Source organism: Benincasa hispida, chromosome 1 (genome assembly GCF_009727055.1).
Source record: "Benincasa hispida cultivar B227 chromosome 1, ASM972705v1, whole genome shotgun sequence".
NCBI classification, from domain to species: Eukaryota; Viridiplantae; Streptophyta; class Magnoliopsida; order Cucurbitales; family Cucurbitaceae; genus Benincasa; species Benincasa hispida.
Genome location: NC_052349.1, coordinates 64,561,517 through 64,582,278, shown reverse-complemented (window position 1 = coordinate 64,582,278; position 20,762 = coordinate 64,561,517). Strand labels below are relative to the sequence as shown.

General features: G+C 31.2%; 2 protein-coding genes across 2 annotated transcripts in view; both read left to right on the top strand.

The window, feature by feature from the left end:
* LOC120085169 (uncharacterized protein At3g06530) overlaps window positions 1-11,712 on the top strand; it is a 37,569-nt gene extending 25,857 nt beyond the window's left edge. The window contains exons 25-39 of the mRNA XM_039041056.1: window positions 45-110; window positions 253-357; window positions 2,370-2,459; window positions 3,408-3,616; window positions 3,749-3,959; window positions 4,069-4,251; window positions 4,660-4,755; window positions 4,845-4,912; window positions 4,992-5,334; window positions 6,708-6,923; window positions 7,335-8,003; window positions 8,092-8,501; window positions 9,454-9,712; window positions 9,876-10,046; window positions 11,166-11,712. Coding sequence (XP_038896984.1) covers window positions 45-110; window positions 253-357; window positions 2,370-2,459; window positions 3,408-3,616; window positions 3,749-3,959; window positions 4,069-4,251; window positions 4,660-4,755; window positions 4,845-4,912; window positions 4,992-5,334; window positions 6,708-6,923; window positions 7,335-8,003; window positions 8,092-8,501; window positions 9,454-9,712; window positions 9,876-10,046; window positions 11,166-11,396 — 3,327 coding nt within the window. The 3' untranslated portion in view covers window positions 11,397-11,712. The remainder of the gene's footprint in view (window positions 1-44; window positions 111-252; window positions 358-2,369; window positions 2,460-3,407; window positions 3,617-3,748; window positions 3,960-4,068; window positions 4,252-4,659; window positions 4,756-4,844; window positions 4,913-4,991; window positions 5,335-6,707; window positions 6,924-7,334; window positions 8,004-8,091; window positions 8,502-9,453; window positions 9,713-9,875; window positions 10,047-11,165) is intronic.
* A 6,135-nt stretch (window positions 11,713-17,847) lies between these two features.
* On the top strand, window positions 17,848-19,797 carry LOC120073246 (putative kinase-like protein TMKL1). The gene is made up of 2 exons (XM_039025975.1): window positions 17,848-18,624; window positions 18,814-19,797. Exons 1-2 carry the CDS (start codon window positions 18,144-18,146, stop codon window positions 19,404-19,406), a joined length of 1,074 nt encoding a protein of 357 aa, XP_038881903.1. The 5' UTR covers window positions 17,848-18,143; the 3' UTR covers window positions 19,407-19,797.
* The last annotated feature ends 965 nt before the right edge of the window (window positions 19,798-20,762 follow it).

The window sequence follows — 20,762 nt, the reverse complement described above, 5'->3', positions numbered from 1 at the left end:
TCATATGACAATTGGATTAACGAGAAATTTCCTGGCCATTCTAGTGTTGTGCTACACCATCTTCTTTCGACTGGCACATTTCTGAAGATTATTTGTTGAAGGCACTGCAAGTAAGAAACCTTTTAGGACTTAAGATTCAGTTCTTTTTCTCTGTTTCCTTTTCCTTTCCTTTTTTTTTTTGGGGGGGGGATGGGGGGGGGGGAATTGAGATTTTACCATATTAAAGTGGTTGGTTGATCGTGTACTTCCCAGTTAAATGGTAGCACTCCAACTGAAGATGCAATTATACGTCCTCTTTTAGCTATCTTGCAAAAGTTGAATGATCAAATTTATGGCATGATGAAGAATGAAATGCAGGTTATCTTCATCTCTCAACTTGAGTTGATATTTAATTGTGTGAACTGTTTTATCTCTGGTTAATCTAAATGTTTTGGATTACCTTATGCAACTGACATGCTTTTATATGTTAGGAATCTAGTACTTGCAATTGATATGCATATGAGAGTTTATCCTTTGATTAAAAGAAATTGCACGTTCTTTTGGAACAATTGCAGGTTATATTTCTTTTTAACGTAGATTAAGGTACAAGCACCGTCAAACACTATCTTGGTGGGAAAATTTACACAAACTGGTGTAACAAGATGAGGGCAAAACTCAGTTATGGAAAATGCTTAAAAAATCTGTTGAATGAAGAGAAGAGTTTAGCTTAAAAACTAAAACTCTTGTAACAACCTATTCAAAACAGTTACCAACGGTAACTTTTCTTCTAAAGATTACAGCATGAAGAGTTTAAAGAACTTGGACAGTACAAGCTTAGAACTTAAAGAAATGGATACAAGGCTGTTTAAAAATAAAAGGAAAACTCTTGGAACCCTAGATTACATCAAATTCCTCCTGTGTAAGTGAAAGGAAACTCGTCCTCGAGTTTAGGCTGAAAGATTGAGCCGGTTCGATGGAAAATATTCTGTTAGATTAGCCACGTTGAAGATAGGACTGATATGAAGATCTTCTGGTAGCTCAACTTTGTAGGCGTTATCTCCATATTTCTTTAAGACTTGGAAAGGACCTAACTTCCTTGGTTGAAGCTTGTTGTAGGTGCCTACAGGGAATCAATTCTTGCGGAGATGGATCATCACTAAGTCGCCTTCTTTGAATTCTTTGTATCTCCTATGTTTGTCTGCATCTGTTTTGTATTTGTTCATCATCTTCTCCAAATGTTATTTTACTTCTTTGTGTAATTCAGCTATTCTTTTGGCCATAGATTCTATACCAATTTTGGTGTAACAAGATGAGAGAAAAACTCAATTCTGAAAAATGCTTCAAAAATCTATTGAATGAAGAGAAGACTTTAGCTTAAATACTAAGCTCTTGTAACAACCTATTTAAAACAGTACTTTTCTACTAAAGATTACAGCATGAAGAATTTAAAGAACGTGGACAGTACAAGCTTAGAACTTAAAGAATTGGATACAAGACTGTTTAAAAATAAAAGGATAACTCTTGGAACTCTAGATAACCTCACAAACTTTAGTAACTGAACATTTCATCACAAGATAGATATCTTATAATTAAAAAAGAGTTCATTTCGTGGTTAATGGTAAAATCATCAGACGCATAGTCTTTCTTGAAACCAAGACTATGGCCTTGTGAATACTTTTTAGTATAATAATCAAACTCTTTTTCAGCATAAAAATGAGAACGAAACAATTGAAAATAAAAAGAGTAGTGTCCCATGAGCAGGAGATATGACTAGAGTCGAGACATTTGTCCTTGCCTCTTGACCTTTGTCTTCCTTGATACCATTATCTATTCCTTTTAATGCATTTAATCTTTTAATTGTATATAATCATTTATAACGGAAGTCTTTGTTTGTTGAGAGAGAATTCTTTTGGGAGGATTTCAAAGATTATTAGCCTGGGTTTATCATTAATAGTAATAACCTGGTCCACAAGCTGATTGGACAGAGGGGATGTGATTATTGTGTTTTCTTAAAACCAGTCTTGTCCAAATGTTAGGCTAGTATGGTGCTCCGATGATGTATCTTTCTATATATTTTCAAACAAGCTTACGACTAGGTGGGTTCTTCTTTGTTTAATCACGGTTTGTCAAGATCCCTTGTGTTTTCACATTCTTCTTTCTGGGATATAGATGCATCCAAAAATTTTATATGAATAAGCATTTCTGCATCAAATCGTTGGGTTGACAGTAATAACTGATGAAAGTTATTTAGAATGGAATTGAGAGTTGTTTTCTTCTTCTTCTTCTTCTTCTTCTTCTTCTTCCTTTTTGTTTTTAATTGTAGAAACCAATGATTCTACTTTCCTTCAGCTGCTAACTAAGGTTTTTCTATATTTTTGCTTTTTATGCAGGAATTTCTATTTTCCAAATTAGTTTTGCTATTTCGAGATGCCAACAATAATGTGCAAACTGCCACCCGAGAAGCCCTTATGCGCATACGTGTTAGTTACTGTATATTTTAATTTGTTGTCTCTTTTGGTGATGGCATTCAGCATGATGCCATGACCTGTCCTTAAATTCCATTGTTGCATCTTAAATGATCATTTTCCCCTTCTAGATGATTTGCTCATTAGTCATTCTGCGTGGTTGATTTGAATTAAGACTACATGATAGAATAATTCGGTAACAGTTTGCTGATTAGAAAAGTTAAGTCACCTTTTATTTTTAATTTATTTTGTTATTTGTTGGAATATAAAACTTGCATCAGTTAGTGTTTTCAGTTGTCTTTTTCTTCCTGCATTTTATTATCATTTCATTGCTTAATCTCTTAAAAACAAAAATAGAGAGATAAAGTAAAGTACCTAGTTCCTATTAGTCGTATTTCTTTCACTTGAGTCCTTCATTGTAGTTTGGCTCCTTTTTGTGGCCTCATCTTTTTCTGTAAACCTGTGTATTTTTTCATTTTTACTCAATGAAAGTCAAGTTTTTTCATTAAAAAAAATGTCGATGTGACCTTCCAACATTTTGTTATAATTTGTACTGTTTACTCTTTTCATCTGTGGTGGTACTGAATCTTTGTTTTTATTCGTACTTCAATGTTAAGGAGTCAAGGTAAGACTAGATGTTTTTCTTTTCCTTTCTTTTTCCTGTTTTTTTTTTAACAATATGTGGGGCGGGAGAAGACTTCAAGGTTCATATCACAAGCACTATGCCTACCAGTTGAGCTGTGTTTATTTTAGTAAGACCAGATGAATTTGGCATGTACTTCAAAAAATTGCAATCTACAAGTTGTGCATCTAGGCAAACAGGATGAGAACCTAATTTATTTGTTCATCATTTTTTTTTCTGATTTATCAATCTTACAGTACTTTTTAGACACATATTTCAGATGCAACATTGTGGTACTACACTATAGAAAACCTAACATTGTTTCAAATCTAATACTGTAGATTACTTCCTCCACCATCAGCCAGATGCTGGGTTACATGTTGAAATGTGAAGGTTTTGTTGGCAGTGTGGTAGATAGGAAGAAAAAGAGGTCTATCGAGTACCATACATCCAGCTCGCCCTATGATACGATTTGGAGAAAAGAGAACTCACTCTCTTTATTAAGCTCTGTTCTTGATATTTTGCTCTTGAAGAAAGACATAGCTAACAGGTTTTTTCAAACTTTCTAAAGTCATGTTTTTTTTGTTGTAGTATCTCTGCTTACTGCCATCTTGAAGTAAAGAGGATGAATACTTATTAGATATTCCCTTACAATATTAATATTCATGATTATCTATTGTAGGCAATCCCTTATAGGGCAACTGTTTATGTTGCTTGGAAAAGTTTTTTCAGAGGATTGGGTTAATGCTACTCTTGCACTTGATGAGCACTCAAACCATGCAGTATCTGGCGTTTCTCAGGGCACGTCTGGTGTAATAGGCTACATAAGGCAGACAATCTTAATAATTCTTGAAGATATATGTTCATCAGCAGTGACTGCTACCTCAAAAAAGGTGCATATAAATTTTAGTAGTCTGTAGTTATATCTGCAAATTTGTTTACTCACTTTGTGTCACTGGTTTGTTATTGTTGTTGTTGTTGTTTTTTTAATTTTTATTGCAGGTTCAGTGGAGAAAAGAAATTGATATCAAATTGTTGGTTGATTGTGCTCATTTATCTAAGGATGGAGTTACCCGTAACCATGTGTACTCATTAATTTCCTTTGTGTCAAAAGTTATCCCGGAAAAACTTGTGGAGCATATGTTGGATATTCTTTCTCTCATTGGCGAATCTGCTGTCAGACAGGTGAAGAATCTGTAATCCTGAGGGTATTTCTTATTAAAAAGGTTTTTATTTTTGGTATTTCCTAAAATATGTTTATTTTTAGGATAACCATCTAGTCATCTACAGCCACTGTGGTCGGTGGTTGTGTATTAATGAGTTAGCTTTTGCTTTGGGTTTGAGGTTTGGATGATTTGTGATTGATTGGCCTTGGATGAAATCCTTTCAAGGATTAGTGAGGTAGACCATGAACATAATGCTGATATCCTCACTATAAAGAAAAAAAGAACTCTGATTATTTTTTATGGATCGTCTTTTTTAAATTTCTAAAAGTTCTTTTGACAAGTACACGCTTTATGTGGAGAAGAACATATGATTAGCTTTCTAGGTGATTTCCTGGTCAGACATTATATTTTTGTTATCTATCTGTAGGTTGATATCCATTCAGAGCGTGTACTTGAGGATCTAATTGCTGCTGTTGTTCCATGTTGGCTGTCAAAAACTGAGAACATGGATAAATTGCTTCAGGTAATTCTTGACCTTGCCATGCATGTCTATCTTTATGATTAGAGGTGTGCTTCCTTTTAGCTGTGTGCTGATGCCGGTTTGTATTTCAGACTTTCATTAGCATACTGCCTGAGATTGTCGAAGATAGAATGGTAAAAATATTCCAATACTTATTAAGGTACTCTTTTATTATTAGATTTTCCCATTAATTTGCTTTTAAATTTTTTACCACTCTATTTGACCAGCCTTTTGTGCAGGATTGTGGGGGAATGGGATGGCTTGGCTGCGGTGCTTTTGTGTCTTTTTCAGTCACTGGTTTCGAAATTACCTTCCTTTGAAGATTTGCACGGTCTGGATGGTTTCATGTCCATTGTACACAGGGAAAGGGAGTATGGGTTTGCATTGCATATTTGTGAGAAGTATTCATGTGCAACTTGGCTTCATGCTCTTGCTTCGATGTTTAAGCACATTGGTCTAGATAACTTTTGTGTGGAATCACTAAAGAAGTTACTTCTGGCAACAAAATTTTGTTTAGACAAATTACAAGGTCCAGAATTTGCTTTTGGATTAGCATCACCTGAAAACTCGGATGACATACAGGTTGAAAATTTTAGTAACCACATTCTTTTATCTTTCTCCTCATACACTCATGTCTACCACTAATCTTGTATACGCCTAGCTTCTGCATTCTAATATTAGCACTCTGCTTATCACATAATGAATCTAACATGTATAACATACTGTACTTTTCTTTGCCATCTCAATGATACAATTCACTTGACACTTTTCCTTCACTTAATTTGATCCTCCATCTAATTTTGATCTCTTACTTGTACAAAATAAGGTAGCCAATGATTGTTAGTTGGCAGGTACATCTCTTTAACTCACAAGCCAACTAACTTATTATAGAAGTAGCACCAAGTATGTTTAAGGGGTCTTTGACTCAGGCTAGACTTTAATAACTTGGGATCATCATGAGCCTTGTTTGGTGGGATTATTCTTTAGTTACTATTTGGTATAGTTGGAGTAACTTTCTTTAGTTGGATTTTCCTTTTTGTGGGCTGGGCTTTTTGTATGCTCTTGTATTCTTTCATTCTTTCTCAATAAAAAACCATTTTTTTCTATATAAAAAAAGAACTTGACTTTTTGAACTTGTCGTGTGAAAGTTTGCTTAACACTAGCTATAAGGTTGCTTATCCCATGGGCTACTAAACCATAGCTTGTGGAACCTACCACTTTGGGTTACAGAAACCCAAAAATCATGAAATATAGGATATAGAAGTAAGGGTATCTATAACTCCTTTTATTGAACAATCAATACACGAATTGCAACACTTTAGGTTTCATAAATACAGACTTGTTGGAATGCATCCCTCATGGTATATATTTCTTTGCATCATTGGACAGTAGGTGTAAAATATGAAGCAAGTTACCCAGTTGGTCTCTCCAACGAAATTTGTTGGTCATTCCTTTTAATCTCATAATACTGGTTTTTTGGTATCTTTTATATTGTATTGGAGGTCTAATAGGGTTGGATTTCCTTTTAAAGTATTGACGTCTTCAATTTGGCATTATATAAATTGTAGGCTAATTCATTTGTCTGAAATTCAGCATTGCCTCTCATCTGTGTCTCCAATCAGTCCAGATTAGTAGTTCATTTCAAGTTATTCCATTTGATTCATAGACATATAAAAGCACTGATATTAACTCATGTTCTGTAACTTTGGTGAATGATTCCTCACAATTCCAAGTGACCTTCTATCAAAATGGACAGAGCTAAAAAGTTGACAAATCTTTTGTTCAAGGAATTAGTGCGGAGAATTGTCGTAGAAAAAAACAAACATGAAGTTTGATGTTTGGGCTTGCTGTTTAGGCTATGTTTTTGGAGTTATGTTGTTTGAACTCACTAACAGTCTACTTTATGCGGGTATAATTTTTCTTTGTTTGTATGACTTGCAAATATTCTTTTGCAGAATATCCTTGGAGATCTACTGGAGGAGGTTGTTTTCCTAGTCCAACTTGTTGATACAAGAAGCCAGGAAATTGGTATACCTGTGGCTATCATGAAGCAAATAAAGGAGCATTTGAACGCTATTTTGAGAAATGCCACTAGGGTTATGAATCCTTCAGCCTTCTTTAGAAGCACCATTAATTTGCTTGGCCATAATAATAGAAATGTTGGGAAAAAGGTACATGAACTAATCCTGTTATGTTTTGTATTCTTTCATTGATCTTGATGAAATGTGTTTTCTTTTTCTCTTTTAAAAAACTTTTTTTTTTGAAGTAATCCGTCCATTTATTTTAGGATTCAGTGGCATTGGTGATAATCCAATTATAAGTAATCGAGTAGCTTGAATGTGTCAATTACATAGGAGCAATGTATGTGTCACCAAAGTACCCAAAACACAACGCGGTTCAACCCAGATAAATAATAAATTACTACAATCACTGATAATAAGTAGATTTGTACCAAGTGCATTTCATGACTTAGCTTTCCTTCGATCTGTTATGCCAACTTATTCGCTTGTTTTATTGTGTTAATATAACATTTCTTTATTGCGTAGCTCATAAATTTCACATATTATCTTAACCTCCTGCAGGCTCTCAGCCTTTTATGTGAAACAGTTAAAGGACACAGTAGGGTGAAGTCAAAGAAGGGGGCAAAGAAAGAGAAACTTTCGGGAAGTCCCTGGCTTCACCTGGATGATGATTTTCTCAAATTATTTGACAGTATATCTTTGAGAATTATTCACTTAATTGATGATTCTACTGATGCTTCTGATACTTCTCTTAAAGTAGCCGCAATTTCAGCTATAGAAATTCTTGCCAATGCATTTTCTTCTTACCATTCAGTTATCAGTGTTTGGCTAGCGTCAATTGTAAAATATATTACTTCAAACAACTTACCTCTGTCTTCTAGCTGCCTTCGAACATGCAGCACACTGATCTATGTACTAGGGCCAAGGTCATTGAGTGAGTTACCTAGTATAATGGGGAAGGTGATAAATGTGTCTCGTAGTTGTGTAGTTGAGAATACAAGATGCAGTTCTGAAATGTCAGTCCAGTCATCAGATTTGAAGGAATCTATTATGCTTTCTGTTGCTGTCACTTTGGAGGCTGTTGTGGAGAAGCTCGGTGGATTTCTAAATCCTTATCTTGGAGATATTTTAGAACTTTTGGTGCTTCATCCTAACTTAGTATGGGGATCAGATTTAAAGTTGAAGCTGAAAGCTGACTCAATACGGAAACTTCTGACAGAGAAAATTCCTGTAAGTGTTTTAGTTTGTCACATTGATTGGCATTCCTCTAATGATTGTTCTTGTTTCATTTATCTGATAATAACTGAATCTTTTCTAGGTTCGTCTCGTTTTGCCACCTTTGTTGAAATTTTTTACTCGTGCTGTTGAATCTGGAGATTCAAGTGTGATCATCACCTTCGACTTGCTAGCAAACATTGTTGGAAAAATGGATAGGCCATCTGTTGCTGCTTACCACACACAGATTTTTGACCTGTGCTTGCAGGCGCTTGATTTACGTCGCCAGCACCCTGTTTCTGTCACAAACGTTGATGCTGCAGAAAATAGTGTTATTGGTGCACTGAGTTTGCTGACACTTAAACTTACTGAAAGCATGTTTAAGCCTTTATTCATTAGAAGTGTTGAGTGGGCAGATTCGGATTTAGAAGATGGTGCAAGGGCTGGAAGCACAAGCATTGACAGGGCTATATCTTTCTATGGCCTAGTAAATAAACTTGCTGAGAAACATCGGTATGTGTTGACTCCTTTTAAAATTTTAGTTTAGTGTTGATGTATGGTTTTGTTTAATAAAGTAGTTTCTGTAGATCTACGTGATCTTCTGAATTATCTACTGTAGTAAATTTTTGTTTGAAGGTTTAAGTCTGTAGTTAACATTTTTTCATGTTTTACGAGCATTTATAAAAGATGTTAGAGATATTCATGGATAATTAATATCGATATTGAACCCTTCGATTTACGGATATATCGACTAATATATCAATATATCCATGAACATTTTTATCCGTGTTATAGCATGTCCCTAAATATTCAATTTTGTATATGATATGTCCTTGACAAATTTGAAAGTTAATGGAATTATTAGATTTGTTGAATATAAATTTGATTTTGTGTCTAATGTAACTCTAAACTTTTAATTGTGTTCAATAGACCTGTAAATTTAACAATTTTAAAAATTTAAAGCTATTTATAATTTTGAAAGCTTACAGATCAAATAGCCACAAATATCACATTTTCGTGTACTAATTTGAAATGTAACCTATACCTTCTTCATTCCTTAATTATTTCATATTCATTCTACTATTACATTATTCTTTTTGCTTGTGACTATTATCTAGAATCATTCTATTTTGTGTCCCACACCCAAATTAGCCCAATTGATAATTATGATTTCCATCTAATGGGAAAACTATTGATAAATTTAGGTCTCATTTACTATCTGAATGATTTTTTTTTCCCATTCTCATTTTAATTGATTACTGAAACACTCAAGGAAACAATACTAATTCTTATAGGAACTTTTTTTTACCATTATAGTTTGTGATTTTCGTTCTACATCATTCAAATTTTCTTTATTATTCGAGGTTATAGCTTTTATGTCTTTTACGGGAATGAGGGGTTGTGTTATATTCAAAATACCCTGGTAATTACTATTGATGCTGGTTGCTGTTTCCATTCAATTTAGGTCACTTTTCGTTCCCTACTTCAAGCACTTGCTAGATGGATGCGTCCGCCACCTTACAAATTCAGGAGATGCAAGATATACTGGTTCAATACAAAAAAGAAAGAAGGCTAAGGTGCACGTGAGTAGTGATAGCAAAGAAGAAACTGGAGTGGTATCACTTAAAAGCTGGCATTTAAGAGCGTTGATCCTATCATCATTGCACAAGTGCTTTCTCCATGATACTGGGAGTTCGAAATTCCTTGACTCTTCAAATTTCCAGGTTAATGGATCTCATCCCTCTCACTTGTGACGAACATAAGCAATGTTTACTAATCAGCAGTTGATATGGAAAATCTTAATGTAGCTGTCTAGATTGTCTCCTTGGTCTCTGGTTGTTATTAGTTTATACCTTGACTAATGATTTTTGGTTGTGTTCTTTACAGGTTCTGCTCAAACCCGTAGTTGCACAGTTGGTGTCTGAGCCACCAGAAATGCTTGACGCAGACACAAATGTTCCATCTGTAAACGAGGTTGATGATGTTCTGGTGATTTGCATTGGTCAAATGGCTGTGGCTGCTGGGAGTGACACGTTATGGAAACACTTGAATCATGAGGTAAAATCGTATTAAGTTGTAGTAGGTTGTTTGACATATCTTTTCGGAAAAAAAAAGTTCTTTTAAATGAATCACATAGCATATAAATATTTTGGAAAGAAAATTAGTTAAATGCTTTCTTTGCACTATTACTTTTTATCTGCTTTTGAAAATTTTTAAACAGTGACTTTGGTCGGTTAAGAAACTTAGTATATCTTACGCGCTTTAAAATTTTAACCAAATGTTTACCCATTTTTGTAAATGGTACTTTTAGTCATCCCAAAACACTTGAAAAAAGAGCATGTCAAACACAGTTCAAATATGAAAGTACTTTTCGACTAAATTGTTGTAAACTTATATGCAAGTAGCTTTTAACGACTTAAAAATTTTGGAATTTCTATCAAATGGTTTTAATTGGGAAGTATTACACAGTTCCTCCGAACAAAACGGTATATTTAGTCAACGCATTCAGTTTTTGATATGATGGAGTTGATTTGAATATATTTTTGTCTCCTTGGTTGCGTCGACCACAATTAGAAGCATGAACTTGTTCCTCGTTTTGGTGCTTTTTTTCAACCTTCACTGTTTCCTTTATCAAGCCCTAGCATGCAGAGACGGGACATTAATACTTGAACACTTTTTCTTACTTTGTGGGCTTGGAAATGTGTAGAAGTTCCAACAATCAAAAATTAAATGTAGAGTAAATGATATTATAGAGGTTCGAACATATGACCTCTCTGATACTATGTTAAATCACCAATCAATCTAAAAATACACTTTTTGCCCCAGAATACCCTACCCAAATTGGAAAAGGAACATGACGTGCTAATAAATTCCAAACTATGAAATCCATTGTGGAATAACATGAACTGAACTAGCTTCAAAAACCAAATCCTGAATAGCAAGGTTTAGTCGATGAAGACCTTAAAACTACTGGCAAAGTTTCCCCTAAATGTTTGGTATAAACATACTACCTGAGGAGAAAATGCATACACTCCCAAAACAATCAAATCCCAATATCACTACTACCAAGTGTGCGTCTTTGCACCCTATTCAAATTTTGTTTAGGTTTCTGCATGCTATAAGGTAATTGAGTTTTTGAAATTTACTGATTTTCATCTCTTTAATCTCTTGTTGTAGGTATTGATGCAAACCAGAAGCGATAAAGTTCGTACACGAATTTTGGGTCTAAGAATCGTCAAGTACCTTCTGGAGAATTTGAAGGAAGAATATTTAGTACTTCTACCCGAAACCATCCCCTTCCTCGGCGAGTTGCTTGAAGATGTGGAGCTCTCTGTTAAATCTCTTGCACAAGATATTCTCAAGGAAATGGAGTCTATGAGTGGTGAAAGCCTTCGGCAGTACCTATAAGACTTCGTATGGGAGTTCAATGCTTTTTTTTCTTTAATCATCAGAGTGAATTACCATTAAATGCTTCAACTGAAGACTATTTATTGAGGTAGTGTTTTTGTTAACTCTTAGCTTTTGCTTGTGTTTAAACGGTTTAGAATATAGGAAAAGCAGTTAGTTGTGAGGTCAAATTTTGTATAATTGCCTAGAATGGAGTAGTATATTCTTTCTCAAGTAATTGTGTAACATATCTGGTGTATATCCATACATCACGTATAATGTAAGTGATTATTACGAAGGAAATTCTGAAAATGAAATTTTGGGCTTTTAACTTGCAGTGAATGCTTGTTTTTTGTTTTTGATATTGTCAATTATGAAGAAATTTTGCGGAAATTTTTATAGATTGAACAAATGTCAAACTATTTACAGAAATAGTTGAAAAAAAATATTGATAAACTTCTATCCGTCTCTATCAGTTTCTATCGAAAAATATTAAATTTTGCTATTTTGTGTAAATAGTTTCTTTATTTTTTTATTTTTAAAAATCACTCAAAAAATAATGTAAGGTGTTTATTAAATTAAAGAACGATGAACAAGTTTTTTCGTTAAAGAAAATGTTGTGATTATAATTTTTTTAGTAAAGGAATATCACACTTGAAATTACTCTTAAAAAATGTTATATTCTTAATATTTTTTTTAATTAAAACGATATATTTATGCTTTTATATATCTAATTATAATTATAATTATAAAAATTCAAATGTCAAGAAATAATGAGGAAGGGTTTCATATAATGTCATCATCAAATGGCAGGGACTTTTAGCCCTATATTTATTGTTTTGTTTGAAATTTAATTATTTCTTCAATTTGTCAAGTAAATCATCATTAATAATAGCATATAAGCTTCTAATTTAAGGCATTGATAATTACAATTAGTCTTTTTTTTTTTTTTCCTGAAGTTCCATTTTCACTTTAGTGTGCATTCTTTTGATAGGAAAAATGAAAATCTTTCGTTTTTTAACTGTTTGAGAGCTACATCTGATCTGACCAAACCACCACTCTAGTTCATATTTTAATTGTGAAAAATATTTTTGGAGGCTATTAAAATTATGGCAATATTGTATATATATACAAGTAAATTGATTTTCTATTTCCACGCAAATATATAAATAATAGACCCTTTCTTTTAAATGTTTTTGATGCATACTTATCAACAATGCAAATTAATCATTTTAAAGAGAGTCGGTTTTGTTATATTTAATTGTTAAAAACAAAAGATATTATAATAATTTACCAAGTAGGAATTTAAAAACATGATAGCCTATAATTGCCTACATCTAACATCGTCGAGAATAATTTCATTTATTAGTTTGGAAAGTTATATTTATTCAAACCACTGGCACTTCACTTATATTTGTTGTGATTGGTATTTTTTTCCTTTTAAAAATCTAAGAACCAATTAAATTTGGTAATTTATAATACAATAGATTTAATAATTGTTGAAATAAAAAATTGAGTGCAAAGAAAGTCATATCTTCCTATGTGAGTTTGAGATATAGATATGGAGTTAATAGTTTAGGGGTTGGTGGGTGGTTGAGGATTAAAGTATCAAATGTTATTATTGTCATTTGTGGTTGAATTTTTGAATTACTAATAAGAAAATTTAGTTTATACGACTAAATGAAAATAGTATTTATAAGTTTAATTTTTAAAAATAAAAAATTAAATAGTTTTTAAACCGACTTACTTGTAATATTTCTCTAAGTCACTTTCGAAATGGTAAAAAATTTTAATATAATTTTTTTTTTTAAAAAAAAAAGAAATTTCAATGTGTAGTGTATTAAAATATTAACAAATGAAAGTGATTAAGTCCTATATATTCGTTGGAATTCAAAAGAACATTCTTTGAAATCTAATCCCTTCTTACACCATTAATTTAGAATGGCAATTGTTTTATTTCATTTTATTTTTTGTTGTTTTTATTAGTTAAGAAAAAAGAGGAGCAATCATTTCTGGAAGGGTTTGATTTTGCACCAAATTAGTAGGGTACCCTACAATTATTCTCTGTAATAAAGAATGAGATTAAAGGTAATTTTTCTAAGACTTCAAAATGGAGAAATGCATCAAATTTCATGTTGTTTCCTATTAAAAGTTGACTAAATAGGATGAATTGCCACCAAAAATGTCTTCACATCACATCAAAGTCTTTCACTTCTTTTTATCATTAGACCACTTAATCCTCCTAAATTTGTGGACATTATCTTGGTGCTAGTTTTTAAAATTTTAATAAATCACACTATTTTTTACCTTTTGATAAGAAATATATTGAGAGTATAATATCGGAGTCACTTAAACATAATTCAATTGAATAAGATTTAGCTAGAAATTTGATTCCTCCATCCTACGTATTGTCAAAAAAAAAAAAAAAATGGCAAGATTTACGTCTCCCCAAATTCTAAAAGTACGATCTATCCCATTTGCTCTACCAAAATTAATAAATAAAAAATAAAAAAGATATTTTTTTAAATATTAGGGACGGGGATTCCAACTCGAACTTTTGATATTTTAGTTGAAAATATATATTATAATTAGTTGAACTAAATTAAGATGGATGTTTTTATTCCTATTGAAGAAATAAAAATGAAGAAATGAAACTTGTCTAGGTTATTAAGTAGTCTAAAAATCTTTAACCCATCACTAATTAATTTACTGCCTTTGAAAAATTAATTTGTAAGAACAATAATATATTGTTATATATATTTCTTCAAAGGAAAAACAAAAGAGGTTATAATTCATCTGGGAAGGAATAAATTTTCATTCACCAATTTCTTAAGTATTTGCCTTTTGCATTTCAAATTCGTAAAGCACATATTCGTATTATTCTTTTTCCAAATATAAAACTACAATAAGTATAAACAACTTAATATATTTTTTAAGAAAAATTTTCACAGATAAAAAAAAAATCAAATTATTTACGGAAACAACGAAAAAGAATATTGATAGACACTAATAGACTTTATTAGCGATAGACTTCTATCTGTTTTAGACATGGATAGATTTTTATCAACCTCTATAAAAAATTAAAATTTTACTATTTTGTATAAATAATTTTTCTTATTTTTCTATTTTTGAAAATCCCATATTTATGTAAATTATGAAAGTAAAAGGTTTAAAAATGAAAAAATCAATAATTATTTATTTTATTACATTCGGATAGTTTTGGTCATCGTAAGTGATAGGAAGAAATTGAGCCTTTGATATCTATTCAAAATAGATAGTACAAACTTTAAGTCTTCTAAATATTTTTAAATGAAAATTTTGACATACAAAAAATATTTTTCATTACTAACAATTAAATGAAACTTTTTTGTTTAATAAATTGCTTAGTAAATGAAAATTTAAACAAAAAAAAAATAGTAATATAAAAAAAGATATTTAGTGGGTAATTATTGTTTCGTAAGGAAATGAAAGTGTGATTTTGTTGGGATGGTGACCAATGAATATGTATTTTGTTTGTTGTTAATATAATTATGTATTGACAAAAGTTGGTTTTGTGGGTCACTAACCAAAATTAAAAGAATTAAGATCCTTCTCAATAATATTTTCCAAAATTAGATGACAAAGAAAATTTCTAAACGTCCACTTTTCAAAAGCTACCAATTTTCATATAAAATTAAAATAAGTAAAAAAATGAATATTTTTTTTTTAAAAAAAATATTGGACGAACAGAGGAGGTAGATTAAATAATGTTTGTGTAGTTTATTGTAGGTACATTTTGAAAAAATAAAAAAAGTATATATCTGGTAAACAATTCAGATTTTATTTTATGTTTTTAGATTCATTGAGTTTAACGAATACGCGCTGGGTAGACAATTCGTATGTTTTTAGATTCTTTGATCTAAACCGTACAAATTTTGAAAATAACATTTTTACGTTTTCTATGTATCCAAATTTTGAATTTAAAATTTTAAAATGAAGGATTATATTAGAAAAAATAAAATAAATATAGTATTTCAGGTTATAAATTCAATTGTTTTTATAAAATTAAAATATGTATTATATGATATTGCAAAATAAATATTATACATTTTTTTTTTGCATAAAATACGTTCATAAATTAATTATTGATAATTATATTCAATCCGATATTTAATAAATTTTTATGATTTATAAATATAATATAAAATACATTTTGAATTTAATTTCTAAATCTGCTACCAGTCATATATTTGGAAACATGAAATACAATTTTGTTTTCTTTGAATTTCTTGTTTTCAAAAATCTATTTTTAGGTTGCCTACCAAACAAACTATCTTGGTTTGAGAAGAATATGTATTTTTAAATAATTTGTTTTCTCATTTGTAATTAAAATTAATAAAAAGGAAAGAAGAAAAAGACATTAGATCCATGTGTGTATGAGAGAAATCACATGACTAATAATATTAAAATTTGAAATTTTGGATTTTAGAATAGATATCATATGATTAGTAATATTTAATTTTATCTTTTTTTAAAAAAAAATTGAAACTGAACTTCATGTTTTTTCTTGGATAGATTACCAAGGTATCTTTACACTATAACCCCTCATTCAAAATATTCTCTCAAATATGGAGTAATGTAATTTAAGAAAACTCTACATTTGATCGTTACAGTTATATCTCTTTTTATTTTTTTTAAAAAAATTATGGTACGTCGTTTACGGCTAAGATTATTGGGGTACTCAGACTAGGACACGAGTAGAGACTAATTTTTTTCTTACTAAAATTTTGAATTAAGTATTTAATTTAAAATGAAAAAATCATCTAAAAAATCGAATTGTTTGCAACCACTTAAGATAGTTTTTGAAATGTAATTTAAATAGTTTTGACCAAAAGATATTTACATAAAAACGAATTTTTTGAAAAATATTTTTTCTAAGTCAATCCAAACCTACCCTTAATACGATAGAAACAGAAAAAATTCAAAATTACAAATATGTGTTACTATTTTTCATCTAGATTAAGTTTATTTAAGAGGAAAATATACAATTTTCTAAAATATAAAGATTTTTACCATTAATTCCATTAACACAAAATTTATTTTTTAAAAAGGAAAAAAAAAAAAAAAACTCTTTTAAGACACATAAAAAACACACAGATTCGAATATTGAATAAAAAATTTAAAGGTAACACCTAACATTGGTAACAGAAAAAATCAATCTTTTTTACATTTGAATTATATAATTAAAAAAGAAAAAAGGGAAGAAAAGAAGAAAAAGAAAAAAAGAAAAAGAAAAAGGGGAAAATGCTCTATCTCTTTAGCTGTCATCTAAGCATGCAAGTACACTTCTGGCTTGACATGTCTAAAGCAAATTAAAGTGCATATGATCATAAAAGGCTCAAATTTTGGATTAAAAAGAAGAAAAAAACAACTCTTTAAAAAGTATTTAAATTTTACATATGGATAAAACCTTTCCTTTTCTTTAAGGAAAAAACAATAACAAATGAAGATTAAACTATAAACACAGTCCATGAAGTTTTATGTTTGTATTAAATAGTGTCTTAACATATTTCTGAATTTTCATATTTTTGTCTAATAAACTCTTAAACTTTAAAAAATGTTTAATAATTACTTTAATTTTTTATTTCGTAACTAATAAGTTATTGAGTTTTCTACTTATTAGTTACATATGGACACAAAATTAAAAATTAAATGTCTTATTATATACAATTCAATTTTATGTTTAATAAATTTGTTAATTTTAAAAGATGTTAAATATGTAAAGGATCTATTTGACTCATCATTGAAAATTCTTGAACTTATTAGATAGAAACATGAAAGTTCAGAGATTAAGCTTGTACTTTAATCGTAAATAAATTTACACTTCATGAAAAAGAATGAATTAAGTTATAAATTTATTTGAAATTTGTATATAAACTTTGAGAGTTATAAAATTTAGTCCTAAACTTTTAAAATCTTTTAAATTCGTGAAACTACCCAACATAAAATTGAAATTTTAAAATAAGTTCAAGTTTATATCTAATAAACCAACTAATTTTTAAAAGAACTCAAACTTGGTAGTAACTTGTAACATACAAAATTAAAAATTTAGAGACTTTACAGATCAAATAGATACAAATTTCAAAGGTTTAAAGACAAACCTTGTAATTAAATCAAAAGAATATTTTGATTGTAAACATTTTTTTTGCCTCTGATCTCGAAACAGAAAACACATACTTTATGGATATTGAGCTACGTTCGCTTTGACTTTTAAACGAGTAAGTTAGGTTGTGACCAAACTTTCATTTTATTGCCCAAGGAGTATACAGGAAGGGAAAAACATACTATATTGTATAAAATGTAGTAATGAGTATGTTTGTTTTGAATCTAAGAAAACTCATCATTGTCCTTAGACATAATTGAGCAAAGAGACATTCTCGCTTGTTGAAATGGAATTAAAATTCAAAGTTTCTGCACAAACATAGCCGTCAATCAGCCATGGCCATCACATGGCTCAGATCTGTCTTTTATGCAATTTCTCTCTCTGCCTTCTGAAATGACCCATAATGCAATAACAATAATAATAATAATAATAACCTTATTCTTCTCTTGATCCAATGCTCATTCTAAAGCAACAGTTCCTCTTCTTCTCTTTTCCACTTCATTTCTTTTGTAAACACTGCAAAGAAGAAATGAAGCCATGAAACTCTTTGAGTTTTGAAGGTTCTTCTTCTCTTAGTTAACCCTTTTTTTTTCTGTTCAAAGAAGCAAACTTTCCATCAAAAGAAGATGACCCAGTTGCTGAATCTAGCTCTTGGAGTGGTTTTAGTTGCAGTTTTGGTGATTCTCTTTCTCATCTTCTTGAACAGAAGGGGAAAAGGGAAGGATATTGATGAATACAATGACATAGAGAGAAAACAGGATAGGGATAAAGAGGAGGAAGAAAGAGAAGAATTGGTGTGTTTTCAAGGTGGACAGGACCTTACCATTGTAGATATATTGGAAGCTCCTGGGGAAGTGATTGGGAAAGCCAACCATGGAACTTTGTATAAGGCTTATTTGCAAGGAAGCAACACAGTAAGGCTGCTGAGGTTTCTGAGGCCAGTTTGTACTGCTGGACTTGAAGATTTTGTCAGTGAAATTGAGTTTTTGGGTTCTATAAGACACCAAAATTTGGTGCCTCTTTTGGGATTCTATTCAGGTCCAAGAGCAGAGAAGCTTCTCATTCATCCATTTTACAGGAGAGGAAATCTAGCTCAGTTCATTAGAGGTAAACAAATCCAAGGTCTCTATGTTTTTCTCTGTTTCTACATAAACAATGGATCTTTTTTTTTTTTCCTACTTGCTTATCTGTTATTTTCCCGGATAATGCTCTTTCTCTTGATCCAATCAACAGGATCAGAAGTTCTTTGTCTATAATATGTTTGTTAAACTAATGTACTTCGATTCAATTTGGCAGATGGGAATGGCGACTCGCACAGATGGGGAGTTATAAATAAGATATCGGTTGGTATTGCGAAAGGGTTGGATCATCTTCATACTGGCTTGCAAAAGCCAACAATCCATGGGAACCTTCAATCCAAAAATGTTCTTTTGGATAGGAATTATGAACCGTATGTCTCCGATTTTGGCCTTCATCTACTGTTGAATTCCCCATCTGCCCAAGAGATACTTGAAGCCTCAGCAGCCAATGGATACAAAGCTCCTGAGCTGATCAAGATGAAGGATGCAACTGAGGAGACTGACATTTATAGCTATGGAGTGATATTACTCGAGTTACTTTCGGGGAAGGAACCGTTCAACGAAAAGCCAACTGTTCCTGATGAGGATTTTTACTTGCCTAACTTTATGAGAAATGCTGTTCTTGGACACAGAATTGCAGATTTATTCCATCCAGAAATACTTCTATACAGCAGCATTGATGGAAATCATGTTACTGAAGAAAAGATTCTCAAATTCTTTCAGCTTGCTATGGCTTGTTGTTCTCCTTCTCCTGCTCTTAGACCTAGTATGAAGCAAGTACTACGGAAGCTCAACGAAATCGGAACGTAGTCGGGATTCTGGAGCATGTTACACCACATGGCAGTCAGTCAAAGGGACAAGATTTAAAACAAATTGGTATCAGTATAATTCTTGAGAACTAACTTCTCCATGTCCAACATGATTGAGAGGGTATTGATTCTGCTGTACATATATGGAATACCACTGGAACTGAGGGGCTAAAATTTTGGCATCTAAGGGCTAAAGAAGCTGTAACAGTTTGGTATTTTGAAGAAAATTTTGTTAAATGATCCATGATTGAAGCCAAGTAGTTGTTTACAAAGTGTTTTGCAAAATAGGTTACTGCATTTTAGAACAAAGATTCAATAAAATGTGTCAGATAATTAGTGTATGGAAAATTCTCTCTTCTGATATAGTTTTACAGGAAACATGTTTTTGATAATGGTTTAAGCTATTCTTCCTTCCAAGATCTTGGATTTATGAAAAGTTTCCCCAAGTACACAATAACCTTAATCATGCACAAGATACAGAAAACCTATCCTTAAAAGCATTTTTTAAAAAAAACAAAAGCAAAAGGCTGTCTTTCAGAACAACTCACAAAACAAGTCCTAAAATTGACATTCTACCCTTCTGACAGCTATTCCTTAAGAGCAATTAAAGAAAAGAAAAAAGAAAAAGAATTATCAGAAACAACTTCTAAACAGAAAGAGCAGTCGGATGAACATGAATCCATTCTTAGTTTCAGTAGCTTCAGATTGAAAAGGGTAATGTTTTGCAGTTCAAATTCACTAAGTTCTCTAGACTAGTATTCCAAAAAAGAATTGCTACAAATGGATAACAGATCTATCTTTAGTTGGTATTGGTTCATTTTCAATTTTCCTTATTTGCAACAGTAATATACTAAATAATTTCCCTTTTGGTCAAATAAAAGATGGGAAATCAGATACCCACAAAAAAGTATTCCCCTCACTCTACTTTTTTCTATACTGATCTGATTCTTTCTATACAAAAATGGTTATTAAATTTGCCACTTTGGTCAGAAAGCCATGTGCTTTCTTCATCTTTTACAACTAAGGGCCCTCAAGCTAAATCACTTCTGCACAATAGAAGAGGAATGTGGCACATGCTTCTTTCACAACTCCTATCCATCCAACATTGATATATTAGATGCTTTAGATACCCTTCTTGACCATTGTTATTTGACATTTTCTTTCCTTCATTCCTCTAAGACTTGACTTACTAATCATCTCAGTTCATTGGATAACAATTTTGTTCTTCAGTTTCTGATTTCTAAAAGAAGGGTTTTTTATAAATAGTTTCGGTTTCACAATCTTCTTTTTGAAAATGTTTTCGGAAGAGTAAATTTTGTTTCAAAGTGATTTTGTTTTTAGTTCTCTCTTTTATAAA

Excerpts from the sequence above, each read along its gene's own strand:
- LOC120073246 (XM_039025975.1), top strand. The coding sequence starts at position 18,144 with ATGACCCAGTTGCTGAATCTAGCTCTTGGAGTGGTTTTAGTTGCAGTT. Across the intron at positions 18,625-18,813 it reads TCTAGCTCAGTTCATTAGAG|ATGGGAATGGCGACTCGCAC; the intron begins GTAAACAAATCC and ends TCAATTTGGCAG.